We start from the raw sequence: 19708 nt of genomic DNA, 5'->3' as shown, positions 1-19708 counted from the left end.
TATATAAAACTCAGTCAAAACCTGTGCTTCAGACGAGAAAAGCTTAAAGGTTTAATATTAAGGCTGAGTTAAACCACCTCATTTTAACCGTAACATTAACATTATCCAATGCTTTTTAATGGGCTTTGACAGTTTTTTGACGTTTTTCACAGTAAAAGTAAGATGGTGCAACTCAGCCGAATTAGGTATATTATCTAATTAAATTTAAATATATGAGTGTTATTTCTATTAATAGCTCCTCACAATGACACATCGTCAAGCGAAGACAATACGTCAGTAATTCAGTATCCATCTTGATAATGCCAAGTCCGGGATGACAACATTCCATCTGATTATCAAAATTAAATGAAAACGATCTTTTTTCATACATTTTATCGTTTAACTGCCATTTTATACAAAATCCTTCTCTTGTAGGAGTGATTTATAGACTTGACAGAAACATTAACCAAATGAATAATTAATATTGGTTGACCAAGTTTTTTTGACATTTAGCCGTAAGATGAACCTGAACTATTATTTGTATTATGCATAATGTATACCTATGAGTAAACAATCTAATTATAGTCATTTCAGGAAGTATATTAGGTATATCATATTACAATATAATTATATAATATAGCAATTATTATCAGCTTGTTTTTTCCACTGTTTGATAGATAAATCTCATGATAGTGGTGTAAATAGGACTTAAGTGAAAATTAAAAGTTAAATTTTAACAACAAAGTTTTGTTTCAAAGCTAATTTCACTACTTTTGTACTCTGAACGCGACAGCCAATATCGACAGCGAAAATAAAGTAGGTACTATCGTTGTCATCATAGCTGAAATTCAATAAGCTTGTACTAAAATCAGTGTGAATTCGATTTCACATCATTTTAAAACTCAATGGCTCAGCTCAGTTTTTTATTTGGGATTGGTTGGGAGTGGATAATAGATATGAACCACCAATATTAAATAAAAATACTCGTTTATTTTTACTAGGTATTTATTTACAACTACGATTATTGCACAGGTCAGGTTAACTACTAAGATGATCGTGTTCAACTTAACATAGTTTAGTTTTGAGAACAAGGTACAACCAACTATTTACATAACTAATAAGGTCACTGGGCAAGACTTAAATCAAATAGGACTAGTTCTGGATTACTTGGGCAAGTGAGCGCCGCTGGGCTGGAAGCCGTTCTCATCGGCGATGTAGTCTACCCTGTAGGTGATGCCGTCAGGCGCGACGAACTCGTAGAATCCCTTGACTCTGATGCCTTCGTTTTCGTTGTCAATCTTTTCAACTTTGCCGGCTTCCTCAGCGAGAATCTTGTTCTCGGTTTCGTAGAGGTAGTGGTATCCCTCAGGTTCGACGTCGTTTTCGAAACGGATGATACCGAACTTGTAGTCGTAGTGGCCAGCACCAGAGGCGGCGCCGCTTCCGGCACTGCCGCTGTATTGCACGGGCTTGCTGGCTCCAGATCCAGAGCCCTTGCCGAAGCCAGAGCTGGCAGAGGCGCCAGCGGACGCGCCGCCGAAGGCACTAGCACCAGCGCCGCTGCCGAAAGCACCAGCTCCCGAGCCGCTGCCGAAGCCACCAGCACCAGAACCGCTGCTTGCTCCACCAGAGTAAGCGCCTCCGCTAGAAAAATAAGATAAAACAGTTAAATTTCGCACAGCGCCGACCGCGGGCCTCGTCATCCCTTTAGTCGTAACTTTCACATTATGTGGGCTACCATTTAAAAAGAGTTAAATGTTAATTTATATGTATATGTTCTCTAAGTTAAATCTTACCTCTTGTCGCCCTTGTATTTGCCACCGTCGTTGGGTTCAGGCTTGTAGGCTCCACCAGGGCCGCCGGGTCCTCCCTTGTCTGAAGAACCGGAGTAGAAGCCTCCGGGACCTCCCTTGTCGGAGGAGCCGGTGTAGAAGCCACCAGCAGCACCGCGGTCACCACGGTCACCGCTAGTAAAGAAAAAACATACAATTAAGAAAATCTCTACAAAAAAAGTCTGCGCCCTGAACACATTCACATTTTATTTTGTCCAACACAGCACCTCTTATGTAACAGACTAAACAAACCCTGTTCTATGGCTATTGAACCAAATATTTAGAGATGTGAACCAATGACCTTTGGTGTGTAGCTCGGATATCTAGAATACATTAGCCTAAATGCAGCGTTTCCATTTTCCTGTTCAACTTATACTTTCAATAGAAACTGGATCTTTATTCAATAATATTATTAGCTCTTTTAAGTAGGTTAATGACCAAAAACATCTAGAGCTTCTTTTTTATTCTGAACTCTTCCTTCGAAACGCATTCTTGAACAATTTAACATTGCGAAATTCCGGACAAGCCTATGTTCAACGATGGGCGTCCTATGTCTGAATTAATGTTCATAATAATTAAGATTTGAGTTTAATTCTTTCAACTGGGGTTTCAAGTCCCTATTTTAATTCCAGTCCCAGTTTTTAACTTTTTCCCCGAAATTGAACGCACTGGACACGGCAACATTAGTTACCACCAGCAACACTTCCCGACTCTATTTGACTGATAGATATTTAGCTGATAGAAACTGCTTATTGGGATTAAGTTATTTCTACGAGTGATATAAAGCGTAAATAGCGCAGCATTAAAGAACTTAGGTTGAGTTGCACAACCTAACTTTGACCGTAACTACATTATAACGATAACCGATGTTTTTTGTATGGAGTTTGACAGATTTTTTACTTTTGTTAAAGTCAAATTAAGGTGGTGCAACCGAGCCTTAAAGTATTACGTACTTGTAAGCGCCAGAGCCGTCCGGGACGTAACGTCCGGAGTTGTCTTTGCTGGGGTCGTAGCGTCCGGAGTTGTCGACGTAGCGTCCGGGGTTGTAGCGGCTTGGGTCGTAGGCGGCGGGGTTGTATCGGCCCGCGGAAGAGGACGCGGTCGCTGAAGCGCTGGCTACATTGTAACGACCAGCGTTGCTCGCGAATTTGTTGGAGCCAAACTGGAAAGGCTTGAACCTAAAAATACGAAAGAACACAGGTGTTTTCAGGATACACCATTTCATAGGACACAATTTAACTATCATTTGTCTTAATAATTTTTTCACACTTGTCTATGAACTAGGTAACTTAACATATCTAAAACTGTTGTAAATAAGTAAAGAGCTTTCTAAAACAATACAAACTAATGTAAAGCCACGTAGTACTTACGGTGAATCAGCCGCCAACACGGCTGACACTGTGACACAAAGTACCTGTAAAAATTAATTAGTTTTAGTCAAAATAAAGTAAATATTCATTCACATTTAATGTGACTGTTAGGTACTAATCTACAACTTAGCTTTATAGCTTTTTGTATTCCTATAATTCAGCTCGTTAGGTACTTTATTTTCCCAAATTATATAATTTACTGCATTTTATTTTAATTAATATCATCAGTGGTCCGCAGGACTCACCAGAAGGCTCCGCATTTCTGTGTCTGTCAAGTAAGGCTAACAGAGTGTTCTTTTTTTAACGTTATATTGCCTTATATACTGTTTTTCACTAATTCGATGTAAAACTAATTCTTCTATCCTGCTCGTCTCATTTATAATGTGAGATCTGACGCTTTATTCATACAGCGCATCTCAATCTTTGCCTCAATGAAGACTTTGATAAATAACCTCGGACATTTCAATGGCAAATTAATCCAAAATAATATTACAAGTAATTCTAATCCAAAAGATGAAATAATCCATTATAAATTAGGTAACAGATTAGATACCTCATCGGTTCTTCAAAGTCAAATATCATTACACTTCATTTTAACACCCTTTTTTCATTGGACATTGATCATCTTAAGCCATTCAAAACTTTAATTTTGCTTTAACATTACATCCGATTGTATGGTTTATTCCGGCAGAATACCATGGGCATTTTTTAGAGAATCACTCATGAATAATAATTTGCTAATGTTCATTCATATTTTTAGCTGAAACTGCGTACTACCTGTTGAAATCTTAAAAATATTTGTTTCAAATCCCCAACAATGTAGGTATGATTGTAGTGAATAACAAGCGACACTCAGACTGAAAACATAGTCGCAAACTTTATTACTCATCTCATCATATCTAAGACGGGTAAATAAATAAAATACATTTAAGTATCACATAGGATCACTGAACTACGTAAATAGAATATTCTGTTAAGTAAGTTGTCGCCGTCAATCAACAGCCACAGCCGATAATGCTATCCCGAACTAAGTTTCTGAAAAGGACTTATAGGTCCTGTACAATAATTTGATATTTTTACAAATTGAAAAAAAATCCTCCGTATTTTTTTTCTGTATTAGGTAAAGGTTGGTATTTTTATTGCAAATTATCTTCCTTATTTTTCTTTGGGCTTACCTATGGTAAGGCTAGGTGGATTGAAAAGTTTGTTATCTAAAAAGCATGTGACTGACTTATCAGAAGTTTGAGAACCGATCACTACTAATTAATTATATGATGAACCATTCTCACCATTAGTAGGTATACATAAAAATCGACCTGACCAGTCCACATACAACGTAGAATACAATGCTGATCTGTTGCCAGTCACTGTCGCCAAGGTTATCATGTCAAAAGTTTGTTGGTTAAATGTTATTTTTGTCATGTAAATCAGTTTTTCTCGTCTATCTTGTCATTACGTCATTGGGAGCACATTTTTATTTAACCTGCTTGGTTATATCCGGAATAGTCACTTGTGGCGAGACCTTTTGACTTTTGAATATCCACAGTTTACATTTTTGTCTTCAAATTGCTTTTAGCACTGCTATAAAACTCATTAAAATACAATGGCATATTGCTTTTGTATAAATATTTAATGGAATATTAGTATTTTTTGATGGTTAAACTGTTATCGTGGTTGTTTCTTTGGTAATTCTGTTGATTTTAAATATTATTTATTGCCTTAATAAAATCCATTGCCTACTAATCAATAGATTACACATTGAAAATTGTTTTAAATGGGAAATAAACAATCAATTTGATTTAAATGTGTTCATTTAGTTTGAATCAATCAATAGTATTTTGCTACTGGATATTGAATTTGTATTAATGATGTTTACTTTATCATGATACATCATCAATTTAAGATACATTTTATTTTATATTTATAATTCATTGATAAACGCTATTCAAGGCAAATAAAAACTTACCAGAGCTTTGTAGGGGTCCATGATAAAATCGAACTTAAAAGCACAGAAGTTGCGTATTAACTACGTACCGTCACAATATTGCTTACGGTCTACAATTGTATGCTTCTCGGTTCGATCTGCTTCTTATACTGGACCCTACAGTGCATCAGTTATATGATTGCCTATGTATATGTTGTGAATTGAAATCTGTGATGTGTCAATGCCAGAATTAGGTATATCTTATTTACTTAGCGAAACATTTTGTATCTTTGAATTTAAATTACTAATAGTCACAAATAAATGTACTATATTATTGCTTAATTAATCAGTTAGACTAGGCGCATATTGTGGCGCAGACCACCAATTTTTAGTTGGCCGATAGTTGTGCCCGATTTTAAATTGTATGAACAATCGGCCAAATCGAATCGGTGTAATGTGCGCACTTCCATACATGCCCATACTGATAAACTACCCGACTAAACTATCGGCTGACAAAAAATCGATGGTCTGCGCCTAGGCTTAAACAGAATCTAAATATTGAAACAAAAAAGGATCGAATATGATCTATTTTCGATTAAGCTAGGCCCCTAGGGTAAATGATCGCTTTAGAGCACATGGTTAAAGCAAAAATTGTCCGCAAAATAATGAAGATTAGCAATATTTAAGTCATAATTGCGCAATCAGTATGGTATTCCTAGGACCTAGTACTATGTATGCTATCTTGCTAAATAAAATTATCAAATGAACATAAACCTCAAATGTTATGAATGCTACTTTAAGTTGTAATATGCAAATGCAGGCTTGAAAAACAAATTAACACGTCTTCTTTATTACTCTTGTTAGTAGACATCCTCGAGAACTAAGTCATAATCATATTATAAGATGCCAATCACCAATTACTCCCACATTATTAAATTAACGCCTTAGATAACACGCTCGTGTACAGTATATTTAATAAATCAATGCTTATGCATGCTGGTATAATAACATTTATGTTCTCCAAATAATGGAGGTCAAATGTTTGTATTACTTTGGTTCTTTCATCCCATTGAAACTCACAACACCCTATAGATGTAACCTCTAATTATTTATTGTTACAGTGTGTATTTTTTTTTTCAATATAAACTAAACCTTGTAGTTGGATTATTTATTGTGCTATCATATACGTATGAATAGTATAATTTCGATTTATGGTAGATTATTTATTCACTGATACTAATGAATGAGTCATATCATAAGCCGAAATGGTTGTAACGAAGTGATGGTACGGAAAACCACGAGTATACACATAATATAACTTTATAGGTCTCAGTGATCACATTATATACTGTTGCAATCAAAAATAGTATTTACTAGCGGCCGCGTACGCGTGGATCCCGTTTTACCCCCTTAGGATTTAGCGGATGCCTACGTCATAACATCTACCTGCACGCCAAATTTCAGCCCGATCCGTCCAGTGCCAGTGGTTTGAATTTTTTATTTAGATTATTGTTTGTTTGGTTATTAAGGCTTAAGGCTGAGTTGCACCACCTAACTTTGACCGTAACTGTAACGATAACCGGAGTTTTTGTATGGAATTTATCAGATTTTTGACGTACACAGCCTAAGCTAAATTATTGGCTTGCAAAAAAAAAACAAAGTCAATTGCCGGAATTCATATATAAAATAATCTGCTGTATTGTTTAGGACCTCATACATAATGATCAGCAACTGAAAATGACGAGTAGCCATGATCTGTAGCTTGAACGACAATAAATCAACATTTCGACTTGTCTATTATACACTCGTCGTCAAATAAATCGCACCTCCCGCGACAAGCACTTTGAAACGTATGCATCCCCACTTCCCACCAATATTGGCACTATTTAAAAGCCTAGTTTTAAACTTGATCTCATTATAGGAAAGGTTTTTACCCCAAAAATGTGTCTTTAAAAGGATCCAGAGTCACTTCTTAAAAAAAATAGGTAGTTACGCTTGAGCCAACTTTTATGGCTATAAAACTGTTAAGTTGGGATTAATTGCTATCCATCTGTTAAAGAGGACACGTGTGATCATTATTTGGTTTTATAACCATAAAAATTGGTCTAATTGATCCCAGAGGTGAGCCCAAAGTGAGGTCTTTTTTCAAGTCACATTTATGGTTTATGTTAATCATTTATTAAGAAATTGAATGTGTTTTTCTTTAAGCATATTTATTGGGCTTTCAAATAACACCAATATTGTTGGGGCACTATGATAGTGTCAGAAGAAAATCTTTAAAGTTCGCGTCGCGGAAGGTGCGATTTATTTGATGTTGAGTATATTTATAATATGCATAGTTATATTAACATAGACTAGTGTATACCATTTACCTAACATCCTACTAGCTATATTTAATACAAAATACAAATACAAAAATCTTTATTGTGAATCATAAGTGAAATGGTGGCATGTTACAGTACTTGACTTACCTAGTACCTAGGTACCTAGTAACAATAAAATTGCCAGTTACATAAATTAATTAGATTTATCGTCAAAAAATTCAGATTTATTACAATAGCATTTATTAATTAAATAAGTCCGTAAAGTTTTTTTAAGTGAATTGAAATGTTCAATTATTCTAATTTCCTTTGGTAATCCTACTAATATTATAATTGCGAAAGTTTTGATGTCTGGATGTCTGGATGTTTGTTACTCTTTCACGCAAAAACTACTGAACGGATTTTGATGAAACTTTACAGTATTATTGTTTATAGCCCAAAATAACATTGTACGCGACGATCTGTGATAAACGAAATTAACGAACAAAAGCTAGTTTATTTATAATTTATACATAAACGTCCATGGCTTCGGGTGTAAATGCCATTTATCCCGCATCGGCGGGTAAACGCTTTACATTCGCAACCCACCAGACTAGGGCAGTAGATAAGACATTATAGACAGAATATTGACAGGTTTATTTAAATAAATAAAAATAAAAAATATGCATATGTTCATAAAAAACAATAAAAGAAGTTTAGATTTTCCGCTCGATTTAAAAAACTACGCCGTTATTCAAATTTCGCCCGGCATCTTATTAATAAGCTTGGTAAAAAATCATAATCTCTATGTCCGGATTTTTTTGTTATGTAGAGTCGAGTCCGCTTTGCTCTTGGAACTTCATCCGAACTACTAACCGGTTTTGGAAATGAGATGAGTAACTGACCATAAGTCTAGCTGTCCATTGGTGTGGAGATGAGAGGAGCGGTAGTCAAAACCACTTTCAGCTGCAAAAAAAACAGTATTTTATACAAAGTGTTATGATTAGTGAAAATTACTTGGAAATCATCAAAAATGTGTTATAAAACCATTTTAAAGTCTAATTTTTATACCATTTGTGCACACAACGTGATCACACCTACCTTAGGTACTTTGGCAAAATATAAGTAAAACCATTACTTTGTATGAAGTTTGGTAAAATTTTAAATCAGGCGAAAGCACTTTTGACTAATTATACATTATTTTACAGTCAAAAGTGGTTTTGACCAAGGGCGTCAGTCGAAACCACTTTTGACTGGAATAATCAGTCAAAAGTGATATTAACCAAGAGCATCAATTAAAACGACTTTTGACTGATTTTTGCAGTCAAAAGTGGTTTTGACCGATTATAAGTTTTGATTGTAACATATCTACTTAGTTGAAAAACTCAACGATATCTTGTAAAATCAACACAATATTTTTTGGAGATCCTATTAATATTATTATAAATGCGAAAGTTTGTGTCGATGTATGTTTGTTACACCTGTATTCAGAAACATTACTATGAGGTCTCACAGTGTTCGTGGATGCACAGGGTGACACATGAACCAATCACAGAGCTGTATTCAACGCTGTGCGTTCGATTTACTGCTTCACTTAAGCAAGCATCGTTTGTGAATACGGGCATTACTCTTCCATGCAAAAACTTCAGAACTAATTTTGATGAAGCTTTACAGTATTATTATTTATACATCAGAATAACATACAGGCTACAATTTATAACGATTGGTACATATAGGCTAGAATTTATAATTATCTGTTTAATGTTAAAGTCACGCGGGCGAAGCCGAGGGCAAAAGCTAGTTACAAATAAATTTCCAAACCGGCTCTTAGAAAAGACTTCAACGCGTTAGGATTTTGATTAAACGCCTGACGTGAATTTGTTAGTTGAAACATTTGACTGTGCTTTAAAAAGTTTATGATTAGGAAGGTACGCAGATAATAATGCCGAATAAGTTAACATAGAATTATGTACTGCTTTTCAACTGTTATTTACTCGGAAATATAACCTACCTCTTTTTATTCTCTGAAGGTTATTAAATAAATCTGTGGAATACCTAAATAATGTCAAAAGTGTTTTAAAAATTCAATTATTATTGCAACCTTAATTTTTCAATTTCACGTATAAAATAAACTATAGTCAAAATCAAGTCCAGTTTTTGTTCACTTATAATATTAGCTAATGCAATAACAAAATTTTCCCCCTGAAAAAAACATTTACATACATATTGTGTAAGATTGCACTGTGATAACGGATAAATAAAAAAAATTACCTACCATTTACAACATACATTTATAACATTAGCTGTAAGTTTTCAAAACAGCGGTAAAATAAATAAAATACACTACAGAATATAAAGTCGATTACGATTTCTCAATAAAGGAACCGTTAACCTCCATAATAATATATCAAAATCTGAAGTTCACTTGACTAGATGTAATAAATAAAATGTCTACTAAGGGCGGTAGAGCTCCGAGTTTGGCGCCCGCTTTGAGTACCTACGTAGCAAAGTTTTGCTTCACAGCGAAACAACGATGAATAATGATACAGGGAAGTAAATACTTCATATTTTGAAATACCTAGTAACTTCCAACTTTTCATATTATTTATTTAAAATTAAATGTAATTAAAAGAAAGCTATTTCCACGCTGCGCCATTAATAATTCTAATATTCGTATTTTTATATATTATTTCAAAATGAATTTGCGTAGAATAAGAAATTTATTTATAATATTCATTACATGTCAAACGATACAACAATACGATTACCGTACCTACCGTATATCTTATTAAAGATAATTTTAAGCATATTAAACTCTATATTTTATATGTAATTAAAGTAGCTAAACTCGTAAAACATAGCTAAAACACCTTTCACTGTAAAAAACTAGATCAAAATCAATCAATCTCTTTGGGAGTTCCCATCGTAGCTACGAGGTCATATCCACAATTAGTCAAACTTATAACAACACTCCTTTTCCAGTGGAGTTTATAAGTTTCTTCTTGCTAACGAAGTCTAAATAAAAAATGTGTATTAAATTATTCATCTTTATTTTAATTCTAGTTTTTTGATAATTTTCAACATTTTCAACTTAAATCTAAAAGATCTGTTCTGATCACATCAAATAATTACAACGGTTAATAAGCAGTAGTTCTGTCTCCGCCTTTTGTGAACACTATGCCAGTAGTTTTTGTATAGGCGCTTATCGCTTATGAAAAAATAGTAAATATTGTATCTTTAAGCTAATATTCACTTCAATTAATAAGTGAGGATTAAGGCAATTAATTTTAAAATGGAGGATCCAAAAATGTTGTTACTTCTGATATCTCTATCATCGTATTCTGTGAAGTATACGTCAAAGAAACGTCGTGATAGTGAAGCTCATAGCTAAACATAACCTCCCCTTGCACTTCCAGCGGTCCTAGTTAGATCCTAGTCAATATCGGGAAATGACTTTTCCTACACGCTTAAACGCAGTGTTTTCCTCTGAGTAGTTCAATTAGAAGCTTTTTTTGTATTGTCTGTTAAAAACCGCTAATATTTTATGTAACATTTATTAAAACGACGCCTTGTACTTTTCTATGACTTCTTACATCAAGTCAATGATTCGTATCGGCGGGCATGTATGTATGGTGTGTAGAGGGTCAAAATTGTAAACATCATCTTATATCTTTTAAACTACGCATCAGATTTTAATTCACTTTTCAGAAAAAGGTGATTCAAGTGAAAAGTGTATGTGAATACATAGCACGAGGTGGGTAGATAAAAACAAGAAAACAGTGTTGTATGGCACTTCTAGAACTTTATTTACTATCATAATAAATTCAACTGTTTCTTGTCCAAATTACTGCTTTCTCTTTGTCCGGATTCATTTTCGCGCAGGTTGTAGGCGTTCACGTGTTTTGTAGGGAAGAGAGCTCAGAACTTCTTGTCGAATTTCTTCTCCTCGTAGTGGTGGGTCTTAATGTACTCCAGGGCGCGGAGGATGCCCGCTGGCACTGGGGGGGCGGTGGGGATGAGGTCGCTCTGTAAAGAAAAGGTTAAATAAGTATTTAACAAGCACGTGATAATAATTTTCAAAGAAACTAACAATCACGAACGAGACCTGAGTTCTGTTTTGAATACAATGAATAAAGTTTTAATATTTGAGACATTATTTTCATGAATTTGAAATTTAATAATAATCTGAAATCTAAAAATAAGAAACTGTAACCATCTTTTACCTGGGGCTGGTATCCGTTCTCGTCGGCTACGTAGGTCACTGAGACTGGGCCCTCAGGAGACTGGTACTGGAATTGACCTCTGACAACCTACAAAGTATGCAAAAGAACAAGTAAATTCCACGAAAACATTTTAAGAAATGCAGCAGTTTAATACTCAACAAATAAAAAAGTACATTAATTAAAAAACGAATAAAAAAATCTTTTAAAAAGACAAACCAAGGTTTGGACACCCTTTTCGAGCTCCTTCACGACACCCTGGGCTTCAGCAGAGATTCCGTTGGAGGTTTCGTAGCTGAAAGTAAAAAAATATACTTTTAAAAGGCTATTCTAATCACGTTGTTTGGTTTTAGAATCATAATTCTTACTGTAATCTGAAATGAAAAGACTAGTTTTACTGCAAATAAAACCTAAATAAGGCGTAATAAATAAGTATAGGTATAGTTGTTGCAATTCACGAAGACGAGTGAGCTTTACATGTGTGGTAATGTTCGTTTTTTTAAAGTTTACTATAGTTATGTGCATTTACACGTACACACACAAGTAAAGCTCACTCGCCTTCGTGAGTTGCAAGAACCACAAGAACTACAATTAATAAATGTTAATTACGTGTATGCGTAGCTGTCAGGGTTCACTTGAACTTCGGAGCGCACGGTGTCAGCGGAGGCATCCTTGCCGTCGTTGACGTATGTCTTGGCGACGTAAGTTTCGGGCTTGGTCTTGAAGGCGGGGGCGGGGGCGGCGTTGATGGTGACTTCAGCGGGCTGCACAAACACTGAGGCGGAGGCCTTGGCGACATTGCTGAAGCCTGGGCGGGAGTAGGAGGCGGCGCTCGCGGCGCACACGCAGAAAGCCAGTACCTGAAAAATATACATAAATTAGATATAGGCTCAATAACTCTGTAAAAGAGATATTTTCGATTTACTTTACATCATATCTTAATAAGTTATAATATCTTTTTAAACATTAATTAATTAGGTTTGTAATTTCAATATGTTGTTTAATTCTATCACTTGATGATTAATTTATTTATTTGTTTCTATTTTTTTAAGTTAAAAAGGTTTTATGTACTTAAATTAAATCACTTCACAAGTTTGTGTACTCACTAAGAATTTCATGTTTGCTGAGATCTGTGTCTGTTTGATATCCAGAAACAAAGTAACCCAATCAGCAGGACATTCGTATTTATACGTTAACTAAAATAGGTAAAAAATCGTCTAAGTAACTTAATGAGGTTAATGACACAAAGACCTTGTCTAAACTCCATATCAATTTCTCGGTTGGACGTTAAACGCCGGGGTCCAACTATCAATATATCAGTCAACGACTTTTATTCGAGTTTTCGCCATAGGACACGCGGGTTCTGTACAATTATATATTTTTTTTAAATTCTCAAAGATTGTGTTGCGGCACTAAAAAAATTACATCTGAGTAAGCCATCCTTTTCCGAGCGGTATTTGGTATGCCATGGGAAAAAGTTTATACTTACTTCGAAATCTAGTAATACTATGCATACTGACAATAAAAGTTTAGAAGAATCTTAGAATAGCTATTAAATACCTACTTATATTGTGTAATTTACAATGTGTGTCGCCAAAATTATTAGATTCATAGATAGAAATATAGAGTCATTAAGTCAATTAAAATACCTGTAATGTACCTAACGAGCTATAATAACAACCATTTTTCAATTGATTTGTGATGCCAATTATTGGTTGCATTTTTGGTTGCAGAACTCCAAGGATTAGAAGTACTTAATGCGTCGAAGAAACATTAGATGGCGTAACTGTGCACTATTGATCTTGCTAGTAGCTTTTCAAATTTAAAAAAAAGAAGTGAAAAAACGAAGGATCCCTCATCATTTTGTTTTTAACGGATATGAAAAACTCATCTTAAAATTTGACCTTGAAAATAACTACAAGAATTTAGACGACAGGCCGTTAATTTTACACGTACCATGAATATCGGAGATGTGAGGTCCTCACGAAACTAGTTTTATTCGTCTAAATGTCAACGGCTATTATTACCTCCTCCGCGGGTCACTAGGGTCAAGAATTATCTTTGCAGACACAGGTTACGCAACATTTTATAGAAGTTTTGGCGAACTGAATATTTTTAATTTAATGTAGTTTAAAAACTAAAGGGTTTTTAAAATAACCTTTTCAAGGGCTTAGTTATTTTCCAATGAGTTAAATAATGTTATCTAACCTCTAAATGTTGAGTATTAAGGTACACCTTAGATAGATAGAGGTTTAAAATTAGTGAAATAGGTAGTAGATAGGTATAAAGTACGAGTTATTTAAGCGAAGGATTAAAGCCCGTTTTCACCATCAATCCCAAATTTTTAAGTGACCCCCATGAAAACAAAATTTCGGCTATGTGTTACCATAGGGGTCACTTAAAAAATTGGGTTGATGGTGAAAACGGGCATAAGTAGGTGTTTCTTTTAAAACTTTTGTGTTTGTTCTATTTGTTTGTGGATATATGTTAAAGCGCGCATACGAGTACAGCTTGAACAGACAATTCTTACAAACAGCTTATGAAACAACCTATGATGAATTTTTTGAATGATATGTTTTTTGTTGTGAAAATAAAGTGATTCCCCAGATTTTATATTATATGTTCTTAATAAATTTTCGAAGCTAGAAAAGATCATGCCCGTGGCTTCAACCCCGTAACTTTTGGTATATTAAAGGAAATCTAAATCACGTTTCATGCTATTTTCACATTATCTCTAACTATGAAATCGTTGTCTCCGTGGTACGAACCAATACTATATTTGCCCACTCTATTATAATTAATTGTAGATCCCAAAATATCAAACATTAGGATTTCAACTATTTAAGTGTGAATACGAAACAGGTAAGTAGATTTATTTTCGCATTAATTTAGTTTGGATCTACGTAAGTAATAATGACCATTTATTGTACGTCACACGCACTTAAGTAATTGTTCATCGTAATTCTAAATATAGCAGTTTGTTTTGATAGTACTGTAATTATAATTATTGAAAGCTGATTTAATATCGGCCTTGAGCATGTGCCCTTTACTCTCCGACAGTCACTGATGCTCAAATTGCTTGTTGACCTCTTTGGTCAGATCCACTAAGTTTTATTGCCCATGAAATATTTCCTTACTATAGATCGTTTTTCTGAACCCAACCTTGACTAAAGGGTAGGTAATTATTTTATTTTTAATATTATAAAACTGAAGAGTTTGTTAACAGACAAACAGACTTTAACGCACTAATCTCAGGAACTACTTTTTCGATTTGAAACATTATTTTTGTATTACATAGCCCTTTTATCGAGGAAGACTTTATGCTATATAACATCACCCTACAGCAAATAAGGGCGGAGCAGTAAAGAAAAGTGTTGCAAAAACGGGAAACTATTTTCATGCGTACGAAGTCGCGGGAGCAGCTAGTTAAATAAACGATTCATCAAAATTAATGGCAATTATAAACAAAATTAGTGTATTGATGTCTCTTCCAGATTCATTGACTGAAAAATCACGTATGTTTTCAAATAGCTAAAATTGTCATCTTGAATTAATTTACAGGAAAATCATATGTTGTCAAATTATTGTGATTCTCCAATATGATTTTTCAACACTCCAAAGGACTAGATTTTAAAAGATTATATGTATAATAGGGAAGGGAGAGAATGATACACAAAAATATCATAAAAATATTTACATTAGGTATAAAAATATGTGCAAAATTTGTTACAAAAGTCGTGTTGCTCAATAAATATTCCTTAATAATCCCACTAAGCTTATTTCAGATTATTAAGGAATATTATAAGTTAGTATTTAATCCTATTTTTCACATAGTGAATATGGCGGACTGTTGATTTACCAGTAGGTAATTTCGAACAGGATTGTTCTTAGCGCCTTCTGTTTTCAGGCTGGGGGGGAGCGGTGGCGAGGTAGTCGAGGGCGCGCTGGATGGCGGCGGGCACGGGGGGAGGGGTGGGCAGGTGCGCGCCCTGGGGCTGGTATCCGTTCTCGTTGGCGACGTAGGTCAGCTGGATGTTACTGCCGTCATCGCTGGGGTACTGGACCTGGCCTTCCACCTGCAGAGCGGGCTCCTCGGCGCCAACGTCCTTCAGAGATCCCTTCTCTTGAGCTACGATGCCGTTTCCAGTCTCGTAGGAGAACGAGTACGAACCGTCCGGGCTGATATCGCTCTCCTGACGAAGAATCGGGATGGGCTCCGTTTGGCCTTGAGGGGCGGCAACGGCCACAGCCAAGAGTCCCAAGAAAACCTGAAAAAATATCAAAAGCTTTTAACTTTCCGCTCCCGAACTTGCACTGAATTTGCCCTAGTATAATTTTCAGGTCAAAACACTGGTTTGCACAAATATCCGCAAAATTTTCGAAAGTTCGAGTCGTATTACACTTTATTGATATTAAATATTCAAACACTATCACTGACACTTACAATGGTCTTCATGTTTGTGTATTTGTTTGTCGGTGAAGGCACTAGACAATGTTTTCTAACGGTGTCATATCGGTATATATACGGATGGGTCACTGCGCCGCCTTCCACCTCTGGGTGGTATTGCACCACTTGGCACGTCAGAATAAATTCGATAAAATATGTGCGGGCCTACTGTAGTCATACGTTTGCGTGATGTCGACAACATCACAGTTTAATCGATAAGCACTGAAATATCATTGTATTGAGTAAGCAAGTTGGTTAGTCCTATAGACTTCTATCTATCCTATTATTTTCTTTGGATAAAAAATGTTTGTGATAATTTTTGTTATGTAAAATTATAAAAAAAAAAATATATTAATGTTGCAGTGATAATAAAAATTATTTCTTAGTATCTGCAATCTGCATTACAAGCATGTTATTTATTAGGAAGTAAATTATTCCTCTCAATCTGAAGAAGGGATAGTTCAATTTTGAAATTGGGACACAAATATTTTTATAATTTTGTCTTTGTTTCGTTAAAACATTGACTGTTCATAAAAAAGCTCAGTTTTTGTTTTAAGTTTCAAAAGCAAATTGAAACATTATTACTTACTTATGTATTACATTAGCCCAAAATCTAAATGAATCTATGTTTGTATCAAAGCATATTAAAAATGTTCGTTCTAAGAATGTACATACAACTAGGTACTTGTACAAATTATAAACACCGTCCAATATGGTAATTTCCATTATTTACACAACCCATCGATTCTACTAATTTATGCACTAATTTCAATGAAATATATGGTAAATGTCATAAAAATATGGTTATATGAGAAAACCGATTGGATAAACAAGAACGTTTAAGGCTTGAATGGGCAATATTATAATCAAAAACGAATAAAGTTTAGTCATTATTATAATAGAAAACTAATCAAAGGATAGCTTCCAAATGCGTTACACGATTAATTACAGTCTCATTTCAGCAAACATGCTACGCCTTTACAGTTCAGTGAACATTTACGTTTTTATGGAGAAAAATGTTGTTCAGTAGTATACAACAACCACATTAATATGAATGAAACATGATGTATGTGTGTATATTTGATAGGTTTTGTAAACAGGCGGCAATACGCAGAAATCGCCATCTTAAAACATTTCGCACGTCTGCAAACATCTACTTGACACAACTTTTTTATTTCATTACAAGTGTTTAATGTTTTCTTCATTGCTTCATGAGTTCATTAACATAAAGCTGACTATTCATGAGCTTGGAGAAAATACGTGGTAATGAGTTGCCACAATTAGGTCATAGTTCACTTCCGAATCACTGAAAAATAGCGTGTCTAACAAGGAGTGAATTTGAATAGATCTTTTTAGTCAGACTTTCTCATCAGTCAGCCCGCAGATCTTATCCTGCGTGGGCTGAGGTGATCGATACTTCATAATAATTGTGTACAAATGATATCTTAATCACCATCAGCCGCTAGAATTATACTGCTAGACATACCCTCCATAGAACAACTCCACTATACAATCGAGTAGCTCTAGATCTAGCTCTAGGCCGTTTTCAGTGACTTCCCGCAAACTACACCGATTCCACAGTGCGCTAATTGCAGTTTATAAGAGGTCAATTGTTTTTTTTTTTTATAAAAGAACAAATAATTTAGGGCACTATGTGTATTTCACGTCAACTTTTTTTTAAAAAGGAATTACGTTTTTCAAACGAAAGGTGCATTTTATGATTTTTGTTATGATTGGTTATGTAGGTATTACGAGGAAAGAAAAGTTTGGTTTATTGAGGCCATAGTAGATGTGACCGATAATAATTATGACATACCTAGTTACTAATAATGTGAAAATTAAAAAAAACACATACTATCTCATAACTTTTTATTTAATACCAAACAATATGTTTTGCTTTATAACTTCTATTCTTTAGTGAATTCTATTGTTGCAGATAACAATTTAACAAATAAGTTATATTCGATTGTTTGAGTACCTACTAACAAGCATGATTAACAACTTTAACAAGGAGTCAAAGTTACAAAGCTTGTTTATAAATGCTAAATGAACAATTAAACTATATTCGCAATAAAAAATTGGGGCAATAAGTATTAATATATTGAAGGCTTTACTAATATTGACTGTACTCAAAATATTATTTCACGTGTTAATGGTTTCCCATGTGATTAATACAACCATTGATGATTGTCACTGAACACTATTTATTTGTATAAATTAATAACTTACAACACGAAAATCATCAAAATTCTCTGTACAATGAAATGTTTCAGATTTTGAGTACCTACAATAAACGTTAAACATTCACAGGGCAGATAAATATGTACCATCCTAGACTGCATCTTCCTTAACACCAGATTGATCTGGTCAAATAAGTACTTGCCTTGTTCTGCTTTAAGAAAACTTGTCTGTTCCGCGAATTACATGTGATTAACAATTACTATTACTTACTTAGATTTGTGTGTGAGGGTCAAATAGCTTGTTTAGCTTTATTTTTTTATGATAAGCAAGCATGCGGTCAGTGGGCTGCTGGTCACGCGATATTGTTTAGAGTGGCTGTCAGATGGGATATAATTTAGTTTCTGCCACATGATATTCCATATTTTATGCTAAATCTATACTCTATACTAATATTATAAATGCAAAATGCGAAAGTAACTCTGTCTGCCTGTGTCAATGTAATTTGGCTTTGAGATAGTTTGAGTCCAGGTAAAGGATATAGGATAGTTTTTATCCCGGTTTTTGAAACGATATAGTTTTTCTGTCACAGACAAAATTCCACGCGGGCGAAGCCGCGAGCGGTAAGCTATAGTATACATAGGCGAGGTTTGAGGTTTATTTTCTTGAAAGGCAAATAAAATAAAGGTATAAATTGTATGACTTTAATATATTACCATTATGACAGTAATTGGTATAAAAATACAAAAATTTTATCACGATCACTATTGATTAGTGACTTTTAATTGAGATCCGTTGACCGAGTTACTGTGACGGACTTGGCTGAGGGGGGGCAGTGGCGATGTAGGCGAGCGCCCGCTGGATGGCTTCGGGCACCGGGGGGGGAGTGGGCAGGTGCGCGCCCTGGGGCTGGAAGCCGTTCTCGTCGGCCGTGTAAGTCAACTGGATGTTGCCGTTCTCGCCGGGATACTGGTATTGGCCCTGCACGTCCAGAGCTTCCACGTCTCCCACCTTCTTCAGTTCACCTTTCTGGTCCGCGCTGATCCCATTTCCAGTTTCGTACGAGTACTGGTAGGAACCATCCCCGTTGACCTGGCTGTCCTGCCGAACGATGGGAATGGGCTCTGTCGGAGCCTGAGGAGTGGCGAAAGCCACTGCGACCAGCATAGACACTAAAACCTGCGAACAACAAATTTGCACAGCTTAATATCACTCCACGTTTATTATCTTGCATCTCATCACATTTCAATATTTATAGAGCAACTTTTAAAATACACTAGATTAACATAATCTCAACTTGATTGGACACTTGATTTATAAGTTCACTAAACTTGACCACTGTCAAGTCAATCACGTAATCGGGTAAGCACCATGCTAAGTATCACACTTACAATAGTTTTCATTGTATCTGGTTGATTGATGGTTGAACCACAAAGGATGAAGGTGGACTGATAGTGA

The 19708-nt window shown here is 35.1% G+C and overlaps 4 protein-coding genes across 4 annotated transcripts; all 4 read right to left on the bottom strand.

The window, feature by feature from the left end:
* Window positions 1-966: 966 nt before the first annotated feature.
* Window positions 967-3519, bottom strand: LOC135071503 (larval cuticle protein LCP-30-like). The gene is made up of 5 exons (XM_063965281.1): window positions 3427-3519; window positions 3182-3225; window positions 2765-2989; window positions 1776-1946; window positions 967-1623 (listed from the first exon to the last, which is right to left on the bottom strand). The coding sequence occupies exons 1-5, from the start codon at window positions 3439-3441 to the stop codon at window positions 1143-1145; spliced, it is 936 nt and encodes a 311-aa protein (XP_063821351.1). The 5' UTR covers window positions 3442-3519; the 3' UTR covers window positions 967-1142.
* A 7668-nt stretch (window positions 3520-11187) lies between these two features.
* LOC135071502 (larval cuticle protein LCP-14-like) lies at window positions 11188-12834 on the bottom strand. Its single transcript, XM_063965280.1, has 5 exons — window positions 12732-12834; window positions 12235-12485; window positions 11845-11920; window positions 11629-11715; window positions 11188-11431 (listed from the first exon to the last, which is right to left on the bottom strand). Exons 1-5 carry the CDS (start codon window positions 12741-12743, stop codon window positions 11324-11326), a joined length of 534 nt encoding a protein of 177 aa, XP_063821350.1. The 5' UTR covers window positions 12744-12834; the 3' UTR covers window positions 11188-11323.
* A 2470-nt stretch (window positions 12835-15304) lies between these two features.
* Window positions 15305-16165, bottom strand: LOC135071501 (endocuticle structural glycoprotein SgAbd-8-like). The gene is made up of 2 exons (XM_063965279.1): window positions 16070-16165; window positions 15305-15893 (listed from the first exon to the last, which is right to left on the bottom strand). Exons 1-2 carry the CDS (start codon window positions 16079-16081, stop codon window positions 15513-15515), a joined length of 393 nt encoding a protein of 130 aa, XP_063821349.1. The 5' UTR covers window positions 16082-16165; the 3' UTR covers window positions 15305-15512.
* A 2775-nt stretch (window positions 16166-18940) lies between these two features.
* On the bottom strand, window positions 18941-19708 carry LOC135071500 (endocuticle structural glycoprotein ABD-4-like). Its single transcript, XM_063965277.1, has 2 exons — window positions 19642-19708; window positions 18941-19429 (listed from the first exon to the last, which is right to left on the bottom strand). Exons 1-2 carry the CDS (start codon window positions 19651-19653, stop codon window positions 19055-19057), a joined length of 387 nt encoding a protein of 128 aa, XP_063821347.1. The 5' UTR covers window positions 19654-19708; the 3' UTR covers window positions 18941-19054.

This window comes from Ostrinia nubilalis, chromosome 4, assembly GCF_963855985.1.
Source record: "Ostrinia nubilalis chromosome 4, ilOstNubi1.1, whole genome shotgun sequence".
In the NCBI taxonomy this organism is placed as follows: Eukaryota; Metazoa; Arthropoda; class Insecta; order Lepidoptera; family Crambidae; genus Ostrinia; species Ostrinia nubilalis.
The sequence above is the reverse complement of the archived record's forward strand: the minus strand, read 5'-3'. Positions and strand labels throughout refer to the sequence as shown.